At 37.7% G+C, this 16,135-nt stretch overlaps 1 protein-coding gene and 1 non-coding gene across 2 annotated transcripts in view; one reads left to right on the top strand and one right to left on the bottom strand.

The window, feature by feature from the left end:
• The window catches only part of HDAC8 (histone deacetylase 8), a 198,906-nt gene that overhangs the window by 43,366 nt on the left and 139,405 nt on the right, over nucleotides 1-16,135 (top strand). Inside the window, exons 6-7 of the mRNA XM_077763227.1 lie at nucleotides 9,531-9,703; nucleotides 12,167-12,261. Of these exons, the coding sequence (XP_077619353.1) occupies nucleotides 9,531-9,703; nucleotides 12,167-12,261 (268 nt within the window). The remainder of the gene's footprint in view (nucleotides 1-9,530; nucleotides 9,704-12,166; nucleotides 12,262-16,135) is intronic.
• Nucleotides 2,372-2,478, bottom strand: LOC144231057 (U6 spliceosomal RNA). Its single transcript, XR_013334974.1, has one exon. It is a non-coding gene; the product is annotated as a U6 spliceosomal RNA (small nuclear RNA).

Genomic DNA, 16,135 nt, shown 5'->3' with positions numbered 1-16,135 from the left:
CATATTCTATAAGCATTTGAGGAGGTGCTGAAGATTTTAGAATGAGGGTATAATATGATCAGATTTGCTCAACAAGATTAACACTTACAAAAAAATAATGCTGTGGCCACTACTGCTGTTACACNAGCCAGATTTCATTCTTTCTCATTGCCATGTAGTATTCCATTGTATAGATAAACCACATCTTCTTGATCCATTCATCCATTGATGGACACTTAGGCTCTTTCCATGTTTTGGCTATGTTGGCCGCTATTATTATCAGATTTTTTTTTTTAATCCATGAAGGAAATGGAACTTGAACTAGCCTTAATTTTTTTTATCTTACAATTCTTTTTTTTTCTTTCATAGTTTATTGTCAAGTTGGATTGCATATAACACCCAGTGCTATCATCCCAACAAGTGCCCTGCTCCATGCCCATCACCCCACTTCCCTTCTCCCCCCCATCAGCCCTCAGTTTGTTCTCAGTATTCAAGAGTCTCTCATGGTTTGCCTCCCTCCCTCTCCCCAACTGTTTTCCCCTTCTCTTCCCCCATGGTCCTCCGTTAAGTTTCTCCTAATTCTCCTATACATGGAAGCACATGGTATCATTCTTTCTCTGCCTGACTTATTTCACTCAGCATAACACCCTCAAGTTCCATTCATGATGCTACACATGGCCACATTTCATTCTTTCTCATTGCCATGTAGTATTCCATTGTATAGATAAACCACATCTTCTTCATCTATTCGTCAGTTGATGGACACTTAGGCTTTTTCCATCATTTGGCTATTGTTGAAAGTGCTGCTATGAACATTAAGGTATGTGTGCTCCTATGCATCAGCACTTCTGTATCCCTTGGATAAATTCCTAGCAGTGTTGAGGTAGCCTTTAAAGAGTAGATATGAGGGCTCCTGGGTAGCTCAGTCAGTTAAACATCCAACTCCTCCCCTACTCGTGGTCTCTCTCTCTCTCTCAAAATAAATGTTAAAATAAAATAAAGAGTAAATATGATGTATACATGTAGAAAGGTGACTTGCAGGCAAAAAGAAGTTTATGACAAAAAGCATACTTATTAGAAAGTGCAAGGTGACTGAGGAGAACCATGGACAGTTTAGTTTGCCTACAGAATACTGTGGGTTAAGGAGTTACTGGAAAGTAGGATAAAACGATAGACTGGAATCAGATCATGAAAGACTTTGAATTATAGGCTAAGAATTTTAAGCATTGTCCAGAGACAATAAAGGGACATTGAAGGGTTTTGAATAAGGAGGTGATGTGATCAAAACAATCCCTAAGGAAAATTAATCTGATAGTAGTTAGTGTGTGTGCTTGATGGATTGGAGAGGTAAGAGACTTGAGACAGGAAAATTAATTAAGAAGCCTTTGATGTAATCCACAAAAGAGGTTGAAGGGCCAGTACTGCTGTGGGAGTGGAAAAGAAGGAAAGGGAGAGAGACTGGTACAAGATTGGTTAACTGAAGAGGAGCAGGGAAAGGGAGAAATCAGAGCCTCAGAGTTTTGAACATGGCTGACTGAAAGGATAGGGTATCATTAGAAGAGACAAGGAATAGAGAAGGAGGTAAGATGACAAGTTCAGCACAGTCAAAATGGAGCTGTAAATCACAGCTGACATTGTAGAAATTGACAAGCTGATCCTAAAATTTATACAAAAATTCAATCCAGAATAGTCACAACAATCTTGAAAAGGAAGAACAAGGTTGGAAGACATACTTTTCAACTACAAAACTGACTAAAAAGCTACTGTAATCAAGACAGTGTAGTGCTGTCATGAAGTTAGACATATGGAACAATGGAATATGGTTCAGGGTATATACAGTCAATTTTACCCAAAGCACGCCAAGACAATTAACTTGGGAAGAATAGTCTTTTCAACAAATGGTTCTGGGACAACTGGATATCAACATGCAAAAGAATGAATCTAGGTCTTTATCTCACACCATATACAAAAATTAGGTCCAAATAATCTTCATAACAGAAATAAAACCACAGAATTCTTAGAAGAAAACATAGATGTAAATATTCATGACCTTGAATTAGAAAATGTTCTCTTAGGTATGACACCAAAAGCAAAAGTAACAAAAAAATATAAATTGGATTTCATCAAAATTAAAAACTTTTGTACTTTGAAGGATACTGTAAAAGAAAATGAAAGACAACCTATAGAATGGGAGAAAAAATTTTACAAATCATGTATCTGATAAGAGACTTGTATTTAGAATATACAAATATTTACAACTCAATATTGAAAAGACAAATGACTCAAAAATGAGCAAAGGACCTGAATAGACTTTGCTCTAAGGAAGATATACAAATGGCCAAAAAGGACATGGCAAAATACTCAATATCATCAGTCATCAGTTTTTTTTTTTTTTAATATGGAACGCTTCACGAATTTGCATGTCATCCTTGCACAGGGGCCATGCTAATCTTCTCTGTATCATTCCAATTTTAGTATATGTGCTGCCGAAGCAAGCACATGAGTCATCAGTTAAATACAAATCAAACCACCATGAGATACCACTTTATACTCACTAGAATGGCTATAATTAAAAAAAAAAAACAACAGAAAGTAGCAAGTATTGGTGAAGAATTGGAACTGTCATATATTATATATTGCTGATGTGAATGTATACTGGTGCCACCACTGTGGAAAACAATCTGGCAGTTCCTATAAATGTTAAACAAACATACGGTTAGCATATGACCCAGAAATTCTACTCCTAGGTATGTAACCAAGAAAAATGAAAACATACCTACACAAAAACTTATACACAAATGCCCATAGCAACATTTTTCATATTAGCCAAAAGTGAGAAATAACTCAAATGGCCATCAACTGATGAATGGATAAAGAAAATTTGGTATATACAAATAATGGAATATTATTTGGTCATAAAAAGGAATATATACTGACACATGCTACAACATGAATAAACTATAAACATGTTCTACTAAGTGAAAGGAGCCAGTTAAAAACCACATATTATATAATTCCATTCATATGAAAGGTCAAAATTGGACAAATCCATAGAGACAGAAAGTAGATTAGTGGTTGCCAGGGCCTGGGGATTGAAGAAACGTAGGAATGGGCAGTAACCACCACTGGGTACAGAGGTTTTTTGGGGGAATGATGAAAATGTTCTGAAATTCATTGTGGTAGTGGTTGCACAACTCTGAATATACTAAAAGCTGTTGAACTGTACACTTTAAATGGGAGGAATTCTATGTTATCTTACTATCAATAAATTGGGCTTTTTTTAAAGATTTAAAAATATTTTCTTAAGGGAGCTGTAGCCATTTATGACCAACTACAGATTTTTTGAATAGTATCAACTATTAGTTGCTTCTGGTAAGTTAAAAAAGATAACAGAGAAAAAACTTTAGATACCATAACCAAGAGGTCTGTCTCCTTTCAAGAGAGAAACAGAACAGTAAGATCAAAAACTGGATTTCAAAAAAAAAAAAATGTATAGATGGCCAGTAAGTGGGTAATTTGGCAGTGCTGAGAAGGGGAGGAGGATATAGGCAACTTATAACCTAAAGGAACAGAATCAATAGAAAGGCAGAGACTAAAGATCTAAGAAAGAGCTCATTGGTGTTACGTGGCCCTTGGAGCAACAGGAAAGAGGATCTAGTGCCTGGGTGGTAAAATTAGCCTCAAGGGAAAAGAGGAATATGAGGGAAGACATCATCAGGTAGAGAAAAGAGGTAGAGGAAGACACTCATTACACACAGCTTCAACCAGCTCAGTTAAGTATAAGGCAGAGAAAGTTTAATCTGGAAAGAACACGTCAAACTTTCTCTGCCTCATACTTGACTGAGCTGGTTGAAGCTATGTGTAATGAATCAGCAGTTACCTCTGGAAAGGGAGTGGAGATGGAGAGAGATTTTTCACCTTTATTTGATAGACTTTTATATTTATTTTATTTTTTAGCATCAAGAATGTACTCCCATTATATTTTATTTTTAAAAAATTACACTAGATGCTACAATAAATGTAATTATTTACCAATGAGAGGTTAAGCAAATGATTGCCAAGCTGCACAGAGGGAGTGACACATATTAATCATTCAGTAAATGTTTATGGAATTTGTTGAATTGGAGTTGTAAGCATAAACTGTAGAGGAAGCAATTGGTTTGACTTCTCAGCTTTCTCCAGCAGAACAGAGCAGAAAATTCTGACAGAGTGGCTTATCCAATGACTTAAAGATTAACAGGGAAAAAAACGGCAAAGGTGTGAGAGAATTAAGTATGCTACTAAGAGTTTTTGAAATGACTAACTATATTCTCCAAAATGAGTAGTGAAGCAAATGAGGTCAAAAGATGGGCGCCTGGATGGCTCAGTCGGTTAAGTGTCCGACTCCGACTCAGGTCATGATCTCACAGGTCGTGGGTTCGAGCCCAGCGTCCCGCATCAGGCTCTGTGCTGACAGCTAGCTCAGAGCCTGGAGCTGTCTTTGGATTCTGTGACTCCCTCTCTCTCTGAACCTCCCCTGCTTGCACTGTCTCTCTCTCTCAAAATAAATAAAACATTTAAAAGTTTTTTTTTTAAAAGACAGACTAGTGGACTTTGAAAATAGAAGAAAGACAAGGAGACAGGAGTTAAAATGAGAATAAATAACAATTTCAACCAGAAGACAGAAAATTGTACACCAAAAAAGCAGTTCAGGGTTCGGGATGTTAGAAGTACAGCATTTCCAAGCACTTCCTTATCAGGTCCCAAAGCATCGCTATGCCTAGCTATAACTAAAGTGGAGTGCAGACAGGCATCACTGTTGTTCAGAAGGTGAAAAAACTGTGATTTCAGAGAATTAGAAGGGTGACAGGGAAGGGGCAGGTCTCTTGTTCAATAGTAAACCCATTGCCCAACATAATGCCTGGTATATAGTAGTCATTTAGTTAACTTTTTTGAATTAATGGATGGATATTATAGCACGTATCATAGTTGTTTTCCTATCTTCTTCCCCTACTGGGCAATAAGCTCTTTGAATCTAACTTATTTCTGTATCTCTAGAGCCTAGGATAGGTAAGAATAGGTGCTTGAATCAAGATCTGAGTAAGCAAATGAATAGTGACCTGCAGAGAATAATGACAGGGAAAGAGAGAGACAGAAAACTTGTGAATCAGGTGCTAATATTTTTAATGGAGGTAAAAGAATTCCTTGTAGGTCTATAGAAAAGACCTTGGATAGTGTTTCAGTCGTATAAGTAAATGATATTGACTCAAAGGAGAAGAAATTGATGAGAGGAAAGAAGAGTGGATTTGGAAATGCCAATACTACAAGGAGTATTTCTATTTCTCTTCCCCCTCCTGTGAATTCTAGAGGAATTGGCACAGTGTATTTTCTACTCTGACCACCCCCTATCCCCACCCAATCTGTCACCTGGCCCTCTCATTTTCCCCAAAATTTACCTTACCTTGCTTCCTGTTGCTCTTGTACTTAGAATGTTTCAATAACCTTTTTGCCAATCCCTCTGCCTCCAGACATTCTCTCTTTGGCCTTCCACGCAATGACAAAAATCAAAGTTCCTAAGCATCATTCAGCAACATCAGTATTTATATTTCTCCAGCGATTCCCATTTGACTGTCAAAACAAATGAAAACTTCCAGTCTTGAATTTAAGGGGATCCACCATGTAGCCCTCACATGTAAGCTGTCCTCACTTGCAGTTGCTTTGAGGTTTACATTGTATACAAATTACCTTACCTTGGGGCGCCTGGGTGGCTTAGTCGGTTGGGTGTCCGACTTTCGCTCAGGTCATGATCTCGCGGTTCGTGGGTTCGAGCCCCGCGTCGGGCTCTGTGCTGACTGCCAGCTCAGAGCCTGGAGCCTGTTTCAGTCTGTGACTCCCTCTCTCTCTGACCCTCCCCTGCTCACACTGTCTCTCTCTCTCTCTCCTAGAAATAAATAAAAATTAAAAAAACAAAACAAAACAAAACAAAAAAAACAAACAAATTACCTTACCTTTTCCAAAGCNTATTAATTCTATCATAGAAGTATCTCCCAAATCCATCTCTTCTTCTCTGGCCTTACTGCCACTGGCCTGGATTGTTGCAAAAGCCCCCTGATAACCTTCAATGTATCTTATGCTATATCCAGAGTATCTTTTCTTTTCTTTCTTTCTTTTTTTTAATGTTTGTTTATTTTTGAGGGAGAGAGCGAGCAAGGGAGGGGCAGAGAGATGAAGACAGAAAATCCAAAGTGGGCTCTGTGCTGACAATAGAGAGACCAATGGAGGGCTGGAATCCACAAACTGTGAGATCACAGCCCAAGCCAAAGTCAGACACTTAGCCGACTGAGCCACCCAGGTGCCCCCCAAAGTATCTTCAAAATGTAAATCTGATCATTCCCCCAACACACATACTCACATGTAAACACATAGGTACACACAATGTTTGAGATGTTTCATACTCCTAAAGGAAAAGCCCACTCATTAGCATGCCTGGCATATCTTGTAGCCCTTTATGCACTAAACCACATTTACTTCACTAGCCTTACTCCCACCATTGCCTGTTTCAGCCATCATGCTCTTATGTATGCAGTTCCTTCTCTGAAGCTAGTCCCCTACTAATAAACCTCACAACTATCCCCACTTCCAAGTCTACTACCTTCACCCATATGCCTGTAAACTTTTCCTCATCTTTCTTTTTACGTTTTGAGATAATTATGGTTTCAAAGGAGGTTGCAAAGAAATGTACAAGAAATTTCCATGCACCCATCTTCCAGCCTTCTCCAATGTTGACATCTTGAATAATTATAATTCAATATCAAAATCAAGAAGCTGACATTGGTACAGTTCATAGAACTTATTTCAGTTTTCACCAGTTATATATGCACTCATGTATGTGTATGTGTGTGTGTGTGTGTGTGTCTATGAGATTTTTATCACCTGTATAGCTTTGTATTGCCAAAACCACAACCACAATCAAGATACAGAACTATACCATCACCACAAGGCTGTCTCATAGTACCATCTTATAGCCATACCCATCCCTAACTACTGGCAACCTCCATCTGTTCTCCATCCCTCAAATTGTTATTTAACAAATGGTATGTGATGGAATCATACAGTATAGATTTTGGATTGGCCTATTCACCTAGAATAATTCCCTTGATATCCATCCAAGTTTTTTTGCATTTACCAATAGTTTGTTTATTTTTACTGATAAGCAATATTCCAGTGGTATGGATATACCACAGTTTGTTTAACCATTCATTTGTTGAAGTACATCTGAGTTGTTTCCAGCTTGGATTATTACAAATAAAGCTGCTATGAACATTTGTGTATAAGTTGGTATATGAAAATAAGCCTTAATTTCTGTGGTATAAATGCCTAAGAGTTCAATTGCTGGGTCGCATGGTAAGTCTATTTTTCAAAGTGACTACACCATTTTACATTCCCATCCACAACCTATGGGTGATCTACTTTCTCTACATCCTCACTAGCAATTGATGTTATCACTATTTTTCATTTTAGCCATTTTAATAGGTGACTGGTTGTAGTTCTTCTCATCTATTAAGACCTAAGTCTAAAGTTACCTCTATAGAGCTTTTTCTAACATCTTCTGGAAAAGTCAATTAATCCCTTCACTGTGCCATCTCTGATACTTCATTTATCATTGTATTTTAATTACTGATTAACATAGTATGAGTCTTCCCCTCGGTTTTGAGCCACATGAAGATAAGAGCTGTGTCATATTCATCTTTGTTCCTGCAGCATCTGGTACAGTTACATGCTGGATACACAGAGGGTACTCAGTAAATTTGTGCAAAATGAGGGGAAGAATGAATGAAGAAACATTGGTCTTTCTTGCCTCCCCCTTCTTCCTGTTAAGTTATAAACCTTTTTAGAACAAAAACCATACCTTCCTCTGTGTCTTCTGATAGCAGCTAATAGGATTCCCTGTACATGTAGATGTTCAGTACATGTTAGCTAACTATTCAGGTGGCTTATCTTCCTTCTGCACCAGGAGATAAGCACATGAAAGAGAGAATAGGCTTGAGTATTCCTGTTTTAAGGATCATATGTCATAACTTTTATAATATTATTATAATCTCCACAATCACACAATATTTGTCTGCATAGATGAAAAATCAAAACAAAACACTCTTTTGAGTCTAAGAATGCCTCTGCAGCTGAACACTTTTCAATAGTTTCAATACCCTGGTTATATATGAATTTGGGAAAATGGCATTTTATATCCCTGAATTCTTTTTGCAGTTGCAAAAGGATCTGGAATTTTTCTGTTTTTGCTGCACTGGTATAATTTGACATGTTGATTATGAAGGGGTCATTAACCCCAACATTTTGTATCACTTTCTGACTCTGCATTTTCTCAACTCTGAAGAATGTTAATTTGCACTTGTTTATATGTCTCCATAAGAGTTACTCAGGCCCATGAGAACTGGTATATGTTTTGTCTGGAAACTAGATTGTAAACCCCTTGAGAGCAGGGACCTTAGAACTCCTAAAATGCATTCTGGACAGTGTCAGTGTTCAATTAATGATAATACTAAAAGCCTGACTAAGGTCATCTGTCACATTGACAACTTCCTTTTCATCTATAATGCTTATAGCTGTCAGGAAAAAAGCTGTTAGGTTGATTTGATAGCACCATATGATTCGACCCAGAATTATCCTCATTACTACTCACTACGACTTATTCTTTAGGGTGCTTCAGATTTATAATTTTGGGTAAGTTGTTATCATTCTCTACCCTATAATACTCTGGCTACATATGAGTTAGGTAGGGCTATATTTCATAACCCAGAAGTCCTTTAGAATAATAGAAAGTAAGCTGATAACATCTATGCTTTCAAACCATGTTAATTCTCTTCAGCGGTCTCCATCAATAACTAGATAATAAACTCCAAGAATGTTAACAATCTTAAATTATCAGAAATAATCCTTAACTATGCACTATATATATCTTACTTTACAAAATTATAAAATGGGGTAAATATATACACTGTGTCCTATGGCTGTTAAAGTTAAGTTAATATAAATATTTAAAGGAAGTTTGAGTTCTAAAACACAAAGGTAAATTTGGTTCTTTGTAAGGTGAAGGTGGAGGGAATTTTTTTGTAAATCAGGTTTATTAAGGTATAATTTACATATAGTCTGAATCACCTGGTTTGTTTTTTTTTTAATTTTTAATGTTTTATTTCTGAGAGAGAGAGAGGCAGCGTGAGCAGGAGAAGGTCAGAGAGAGAGGGAGATACAGAATCTGAAGCAGACTCTAGGCTCTGAGCTGGCTGTCAGCACAGAGCCTGATGCGGGGCTCAAACCCATGAACCATGAGATCATGACCTGAGCCAAAGTCAGACGCTTAATGGACTGAGCCACCCAGGCGCCCCTGAATCACCCATTTTAGATGGAAAGTTTGATGAGCTTGACTAGTTGGGTTGGTTTTTTTCCCCCTTCACTCTTTGCTGACTCAGCTATATCTCCAATTGCCCCACCACCACCACCTACACCAAAATGACCTGTCGTTTTCTGACATTTTATATCTTTTCTCTTTTTCACAGTGTACTAAAGGAGGTATACATAGCCTTTAATCCTAAAGCAGTGGTCTTACAGCTGGGAGCTGATACAATTGCTGGGGATCCCATGTGCTCCTTTAACATGACTCCAGTGGGAATTGGCAAATGTCTTAAGTACATCCTTCAGTGGCAATTGGCAACACTCATTTTGGGAGGAGGTGAGTACAAAGGAAGGTCACCAGGAGAATTTGCTGACCTTCTTCCACATTTTGTCCATTGACACTGAAGAAAATTTGGCTTTCTTAGATTGGATAATACCAACATGCCTGTGATCCAGAAGCCTAAGTTAAAGAATTCTGCCCCCTTCACAAATCAGCATAAGGAAGTACTGTGACACGCTTCTCCTTAGCTTGGCATGTGCATTAACTCCTTAGCACTGTGAAGTCTAAGTTTCAATTCCTAAAGCAAAGGTCCTTTGGTTAAAGGTGCCATCAGATCTTATTAAGAATAGTTGATGTTAACCTCAATGGACTTTAATCCATCTTCTCTCAATGTAGTTTTTGATTCTAAGTTCTAATAATCATCCTTTGGAAACATTCCACCAAAATTCTAAGTCTACTCATATATAAGTAGTAAACACATGAATTAATTAAATATCTAAGCTCAATTCAAGAACAACTTCTCCCTCCCACCCCCACCAAAAAGAAAAAAAAAGCATGGGTTTGTTACAGTAAAGCAAAATTGAGAGATCTAGAATCTCTTGGACATCCTTATCTTCAGTATGTACTGATGTTTTGCATTACTTGACCAAGAGAAAGCTGGGTCTGTTCAAGAGAAGCACTTACACATTTGTGAAAGTACCTTTTATAACCGCAACTATTTTTGAAGATGCTTTGTTGAGAATATTCTATCTATCCATCTGGCACAACCTGTATTTCATTGGGTGAATGGATTAGTGTGTTAAAATAACATGGTCAGGCAGATTGAGCTTAAAATGCAAGTATTATGGAACAGCTAATAGTTTATTATTTTGTCAACCTATTATAGAAACCAAATTAGAGGAGGTTGTGGGAAGGNTAATGAGTGAAAATTCAATACCAATACACATGCCAGGTCCCTTGGCAGCCTCAGACTCTAGAGGAATCAAAATTAAAAGTGCTTACAAGAGACAACCTCTTATGAAAAGCTGGCAAAACATGTATTAACTTCAACACAGGGAAAAGATAAAATTGATAAGTACTGTGTGACATATTATTTTCCTTGACAGCACTAAGGATGTTGATTATGATACAGGTACAACTCAGGTGAAGAAAAAAGGCCTTTCTACAATATACATCTGTGCAAATTCAACTTTTGTTTGTGGCTACAGCCTTTACTTAGCGCTTTGGCTTTTGAATATTTAACTCTTCTTATGCAATATGTGTATTCCTGAAAATGCCTGTATGTAAAAGGAATTTTTGCAAATCAAATCATATAGTATGTGTAACAGAAGGAGCCTACTACTTAAAATCTATAGTGGATCTTTTTGAAATCAAATAATTACACCCAATAAGTCAATCTTATAAATCCATATTTTTCACATCAGGAATGTTTAAGGTCATATCTGTACTATTTCACTCAAATTTTCAACTCCCAATAGCACATAGATAATTAGTGGAGATGGCCACATCCCCAGGCTTCATTAGACCCCATTGAGGCCTAAAAAACATATTCTAAAATCCTCACTATCCCTGGCCTTTAAAAGAGTAAGGCTTTCAAGGCTTAAGAGAAAGGTGCCTCAATTTATACATGTTATCCCAGTGTAATTATTAATAGTGTCCCCTTTTACAGTTAAAAGTATACCAGTTGGACAATAAATTATATGGCTACCCTACCTAAAATAGATCAGCTTCTATTTCCCTCAGGCTGCACTGGGCTTAAGAAATCATTCCATTTCATCCTTATATTCTTGGAATTTAGCTAAAGGCCAATGTTCTAATGCTTGCACAGCAGAATACATCTATTCATTGCAAAAACATGCTGACTATTAGCCAGTATAATATGGCTGCTGGGTGACTGTGACAGAACCTGATGAGATGGGTCAGAGCGTCAGTCAACAGTCCCTTCCTCATCTCATTCTCATTGATCTCTGCCACTAGGCCTGTGTTTTGTGGAGAAAAGGAATGCTGATATTGAAAGAAGGAAGTCTATTTCTGCCAGCATTTTCCATTTCTCTTTCCTGGATATTCCTAGGTCTATATCTGCCAATAGCTTTAACATACAAATCACATCCAGCAGCCATTTTATAGAATTGCTGCAAAATTCATCACAGAGACCTTCATGCTGGGTAGGTCACCTCGAGAGATCCGGGTTCCAGGGATCTCAATCTTGCTGATAACTTGATGAAATTGAGGAGCTTGGAGTCCTCAGTTACATATTTGTTCAGAGATGAAGGCCCCTTTAATCTTTGTAGGCTTTAGACTTCCCAGTTCCACACTGTGCATGGTCTAACTAATCCACTAAAATCCGCCTACTAGGTGGTCCAAAAACATTATAAAGGGATGTTTAGGTGAAATTCTGCAAGTTGGGACCGTCTTTTTAGCCCTTTTATTAAAACATTTTTCTCTCCTTCCTACCCTCCTTCCCTCTCCTGCTGTTTTGTGACTGTTCTTTCCTAACTTCACAATTCTTGATGGAGACAGGAGGCTATAACCTTGCCAACACAGCTCGATGCTGGACATACTTGACCGGGGTCATCCTAGGGAAAACACTATCCTCTGAGATCCCAGATCATGAGGTAAGTAAGGCTCTGACAAGTCCTCTCTTCTTTAAGGGGAAGAGCTGAGTCATTCCACCTAATCAAAATCACGTCCTCACCACTCAATACCGTTTTGTTGAGAGACACTCCAATAACAATAACACACTGTCTTGGCAGAATAGTGGACTCTTGTTCCAAAATATCCAAGACCTTCTGCCTTTCTTAACAAGAGATCTCAAAGGCCAACTAACTTTAATTTCTCAATTAATTACAGAGACTGTGGGAAGGGGTCACCTGTTCACACAAAGAACTCTTTGGAATATGTGCATATTTTCATCCCTTAGTCTCAAAAAAGAAGGGGGAATATTTGAAATGTTTAAGCTGGATTCTTGTCTATCTTGAAAAACTCCCATACGTGGTATGTCACACCTATGTTCTTTGGGGTCAGTCCTGGTCTTTCAGTTTCCTTTGACTATTATAAAATTAAGAAACACATAATCACCACAAAGACATGTCTGGTATTTTCCAATGATTAGTGGCAGAGAGGTTGCGGGAAGACCATCTAAAATGTAAAATGTCATTTGAACCTTTGCCATTTTCTTTAGTCATATGAGATAGGCTTTAATGCTTTCCGGAGCAAAGAGTCTATTTTAGTTTTCCCAAAACAGATTAACAGAAAACTGTCTGAGATCTGTGAGTGTACTGATTATCCCTTATCTGAAGGTGTACCCCTTCTCTTTCCACCCACCCCCACACCTAGCAGGAAGCATGTTATTACAGATCAAGATGTGTAGTTGTAGGCCTTAGATTATGTGACTTATAATAAAGCCAATGTGTGAACCAATACCTGCAGCCCCACTGTCTCAAGCCATTCCCAGGAGTAGAGATAGTACTTTGGTTATGTTTTGATTCCTACCACATGCAGAATCTGTTCACTTGNTTCAGAATCTGTTTACTTTGGAACATTATTCTTTTTAAAGTTACTATTTTTTAAAAAATTAGAAACAACTTAAACTAATTTCCTTCCAATTTTCTTCTAACCACAAATGAGGTATAATATGTATCTCTGAAAAACCACTCAATGTGTTTAGAATACAAATTGAAGGCATGCTATAATTTGAGACAATTTGCTGGTGTCAGGGTTAATAGAAGTGTCTTTTCTTGACTTGACTTACCCTTGTTCAGTATTTGGAAGGTTACGTTTATGAAATATAAAGATAAGCGAACAAATTACATTTGTGAACAAATGTAATTGCTGTTATTGCTGTGGGACTATCTCAGATTGCATTGTAATTTAAAGCATTGAGACTTTAAAAACTGATCAAGTTACGTCAAAAAGGAGTTTTAAACTATAGGAGCTTGAATTGAGAATGAGTGTTCTGTTCCTAGGAAACAGTGCAAATCCATAGATTCATCTGTCTTAAAAGGTTGATAAAATTTTAATAAAGATGAATACTGCCTCTGGTACCTGGAGAAGCTTTGTGCCTGAATGGGTGTGGGTTTGGCCTTATAGACAGACATGTCCTATCTTTATGCTGACATATCCTGCCAGATTAAATAATATACAATGTATGCCAATTGCCTAACACAGTTCTTGGCACATAATAGGCACTTTTAAAATGCAAGTTTTCTCCTTCCCCTTTGCATGCTCCTAACAATTCCTTATACCCAGACATTTATGACTTTGTCATTCATAAATGTATCCAAACCCTTTTTGAATCCCTTCTGTCATATCCTTCTGGTGTAAGAGATGTGAGTCATCCAAGAAGGAACAAAGAAGAAAATTGAAATGACAGTCTTCCCTGTACAATAAGATAACATTTTAATGAAAATTGCCAAAAATAGACTGCACAGTGTGAAGGCATATATAAGTTTTGTGCCACAATACACAGTTGCACACAAATATCCTTGTGGTTCTCTGTAATCATTTCAACAAATGGCAGATCAAAAAATATTTATTGAGCACCCATTGTGTGCCAGGCACTATGCTAGGTGTCTTGGAAAATGCAAAGACACTGAGACCTCACCTCATCCCTATCTCAAGCAGCCTGGGAGGGAGGCTGGTATAACTTCTGGGGAGATATGTAGATATACAAATAATTATATTACAGAGAAGAGTAAGAAACACAAGGCAGTAGGAACAATGACTGTAGAGATGTGCATCAAACATGAAAGGGATACAAAGGATTGTACAAAATGCCCTGCCCTTCAGGAGCTGAAAATATAATTGAGAAATCTAATCAGTGAAAAGGTCAAGATAGTGCAGCAGTCAGCTGCATTCTGACTGACCCCCTCACTGTCTTCACTTTCAGTCTTGGGCTTGTGTTCTTCTGTGTCCTAGGATAATATTCTTCCTCCTCCAAATGCTCTTTCTCCATCTCTCTATTGTCTTCCTAGGTCCAGCTTCAAGCCCTGTGCCTTTAAAAATCTCTTACCTAAATACACCAAGGCCCTTTGAGCTCTTCCTTCACATTCAATTATTCCTTCATTTATTTAACAGATATTCATTGTGTCCCTACTACTTGCCAGGCCCTATTCAGACTTGAATTCAGAGATACAAAGACTAACAGGCAAACCCAGTGCACCCAAACATTTCACCATCTAATAAAGGTGACAGAACAATGCCCAAATCCAGGACAGTTGAAGATAATAGAAGAAATGTTTCACCAAGACTTTGAACTGAATCATGTAGGTTGATTGGGAGTCTGCCAGTGAAGAAGAGGAAAAGACATTCTAGGAAAAGGGAACAGGAATTGGAAAGGACCTGGTGCTTCATGGGACCAGTGAGAAGTTTGATATAGTAGTAGAACATAGAGTTTCTAAGGGAGAGTGGGAAGGATTAAGGCTTGAATGAAAATTGAGGCCACATTATGAAGAGCCTTGAACATTGCACTAAAGAGTTTATACTTTTTTTTTTTCTGTGAAAACAGATGAGCTTTGGTTTCTAGAAAGCTTACTCGGTAGCACACGAAAGACAGATTGCAAAAGAGAGAGACTTGAGAAAGGCAAACCTGTTAAGAGGTTCCAGTACACTCCTATAACATAGTCTATACTATTCATTTGGTCATCTGTGTTTTGCTTGTCTGTATTCCCCCTCAGTGCTTAGCACAGTGTCAGCCACCCACCTTGTTGGTGTTCATTGTTTGAATGAACACCTGAATAAATGAGTGTTTGGATAATAATCATCTCAAACATTCACATTGTAAAACTCTTTTTAAGATGGAAGAATTGGAAGGCTTTTGCTGAAAAGGCTTCCAGTAGCAACCACCCATCCTTTGCAAGAAGTATCAGTTATCCCAGCTGTAGGAAACAGATGTGTCCATGGGAAAACACTAGATTGCCAACTAAGGGAAGGGAGTTGAGAAGACAAACCAAGTACAAATATTAAAAGCAATTAGTGGTGAGATTTTAATCATAGTTCTCATGAGATATAAAACCAGTGATGTCATAAAGGCAGTGATCAGGGAGTTGGTCCCAGCTCAGGAATTAGGGAGCCAGGTTTGCCAGCCAGGCATGGAGTAAAGAAGCATTCCCAGCTAGAAGAAGATTTGGGCCCAGGTTGGAAAGCTGAGAGGAAGGGAACCTGTCCATATGCCTGTCTTAGGTATCTCTACCATAGAGAAAGCCCAAAGGTGGCATGAGGTCCCATAAAAAGACCAGTACGTGGCTAATTTAGCAAATCACCCACTTCATGTAATAAATCTTATGGACTATCATATATAAGAATGTTCTGTAATTCAGTAATACTATTTGGATCCTATGATCTAAGATAGAGTATAGCAATTATGTTATGTAATGTATTCATATATACATATATGTATATGTATGTGCAGATATATCAGGTCTATGTATATACCTAAATCAGATAGATTTATTAACAAAATTTAGTGAGTGAAAAATATTTACTTAACCA

The sequence above is a fragment of the Crocuta crocuta genome, unplaced genomic scaffold, assembly GCF_008692635.1.
Source record: "Crocuta crocuta isolate KB4526 unplaced genomic scaffold, BGI_CrCroc_1.0 scaffold440, whole genome shotgun sequence".
Classification (NCBI taxonomy): domain Eukaryota; kingdom Metazoa; phylum Chordata; class Mammalia; order Carnivora; family Hyaenidae; genus Crocuta; species Crocuta crocuta.
Note: the sequence above shows the minus strand (reverse complement) of the source record. Positions and strands in the feature narration are given on the sequence as shown.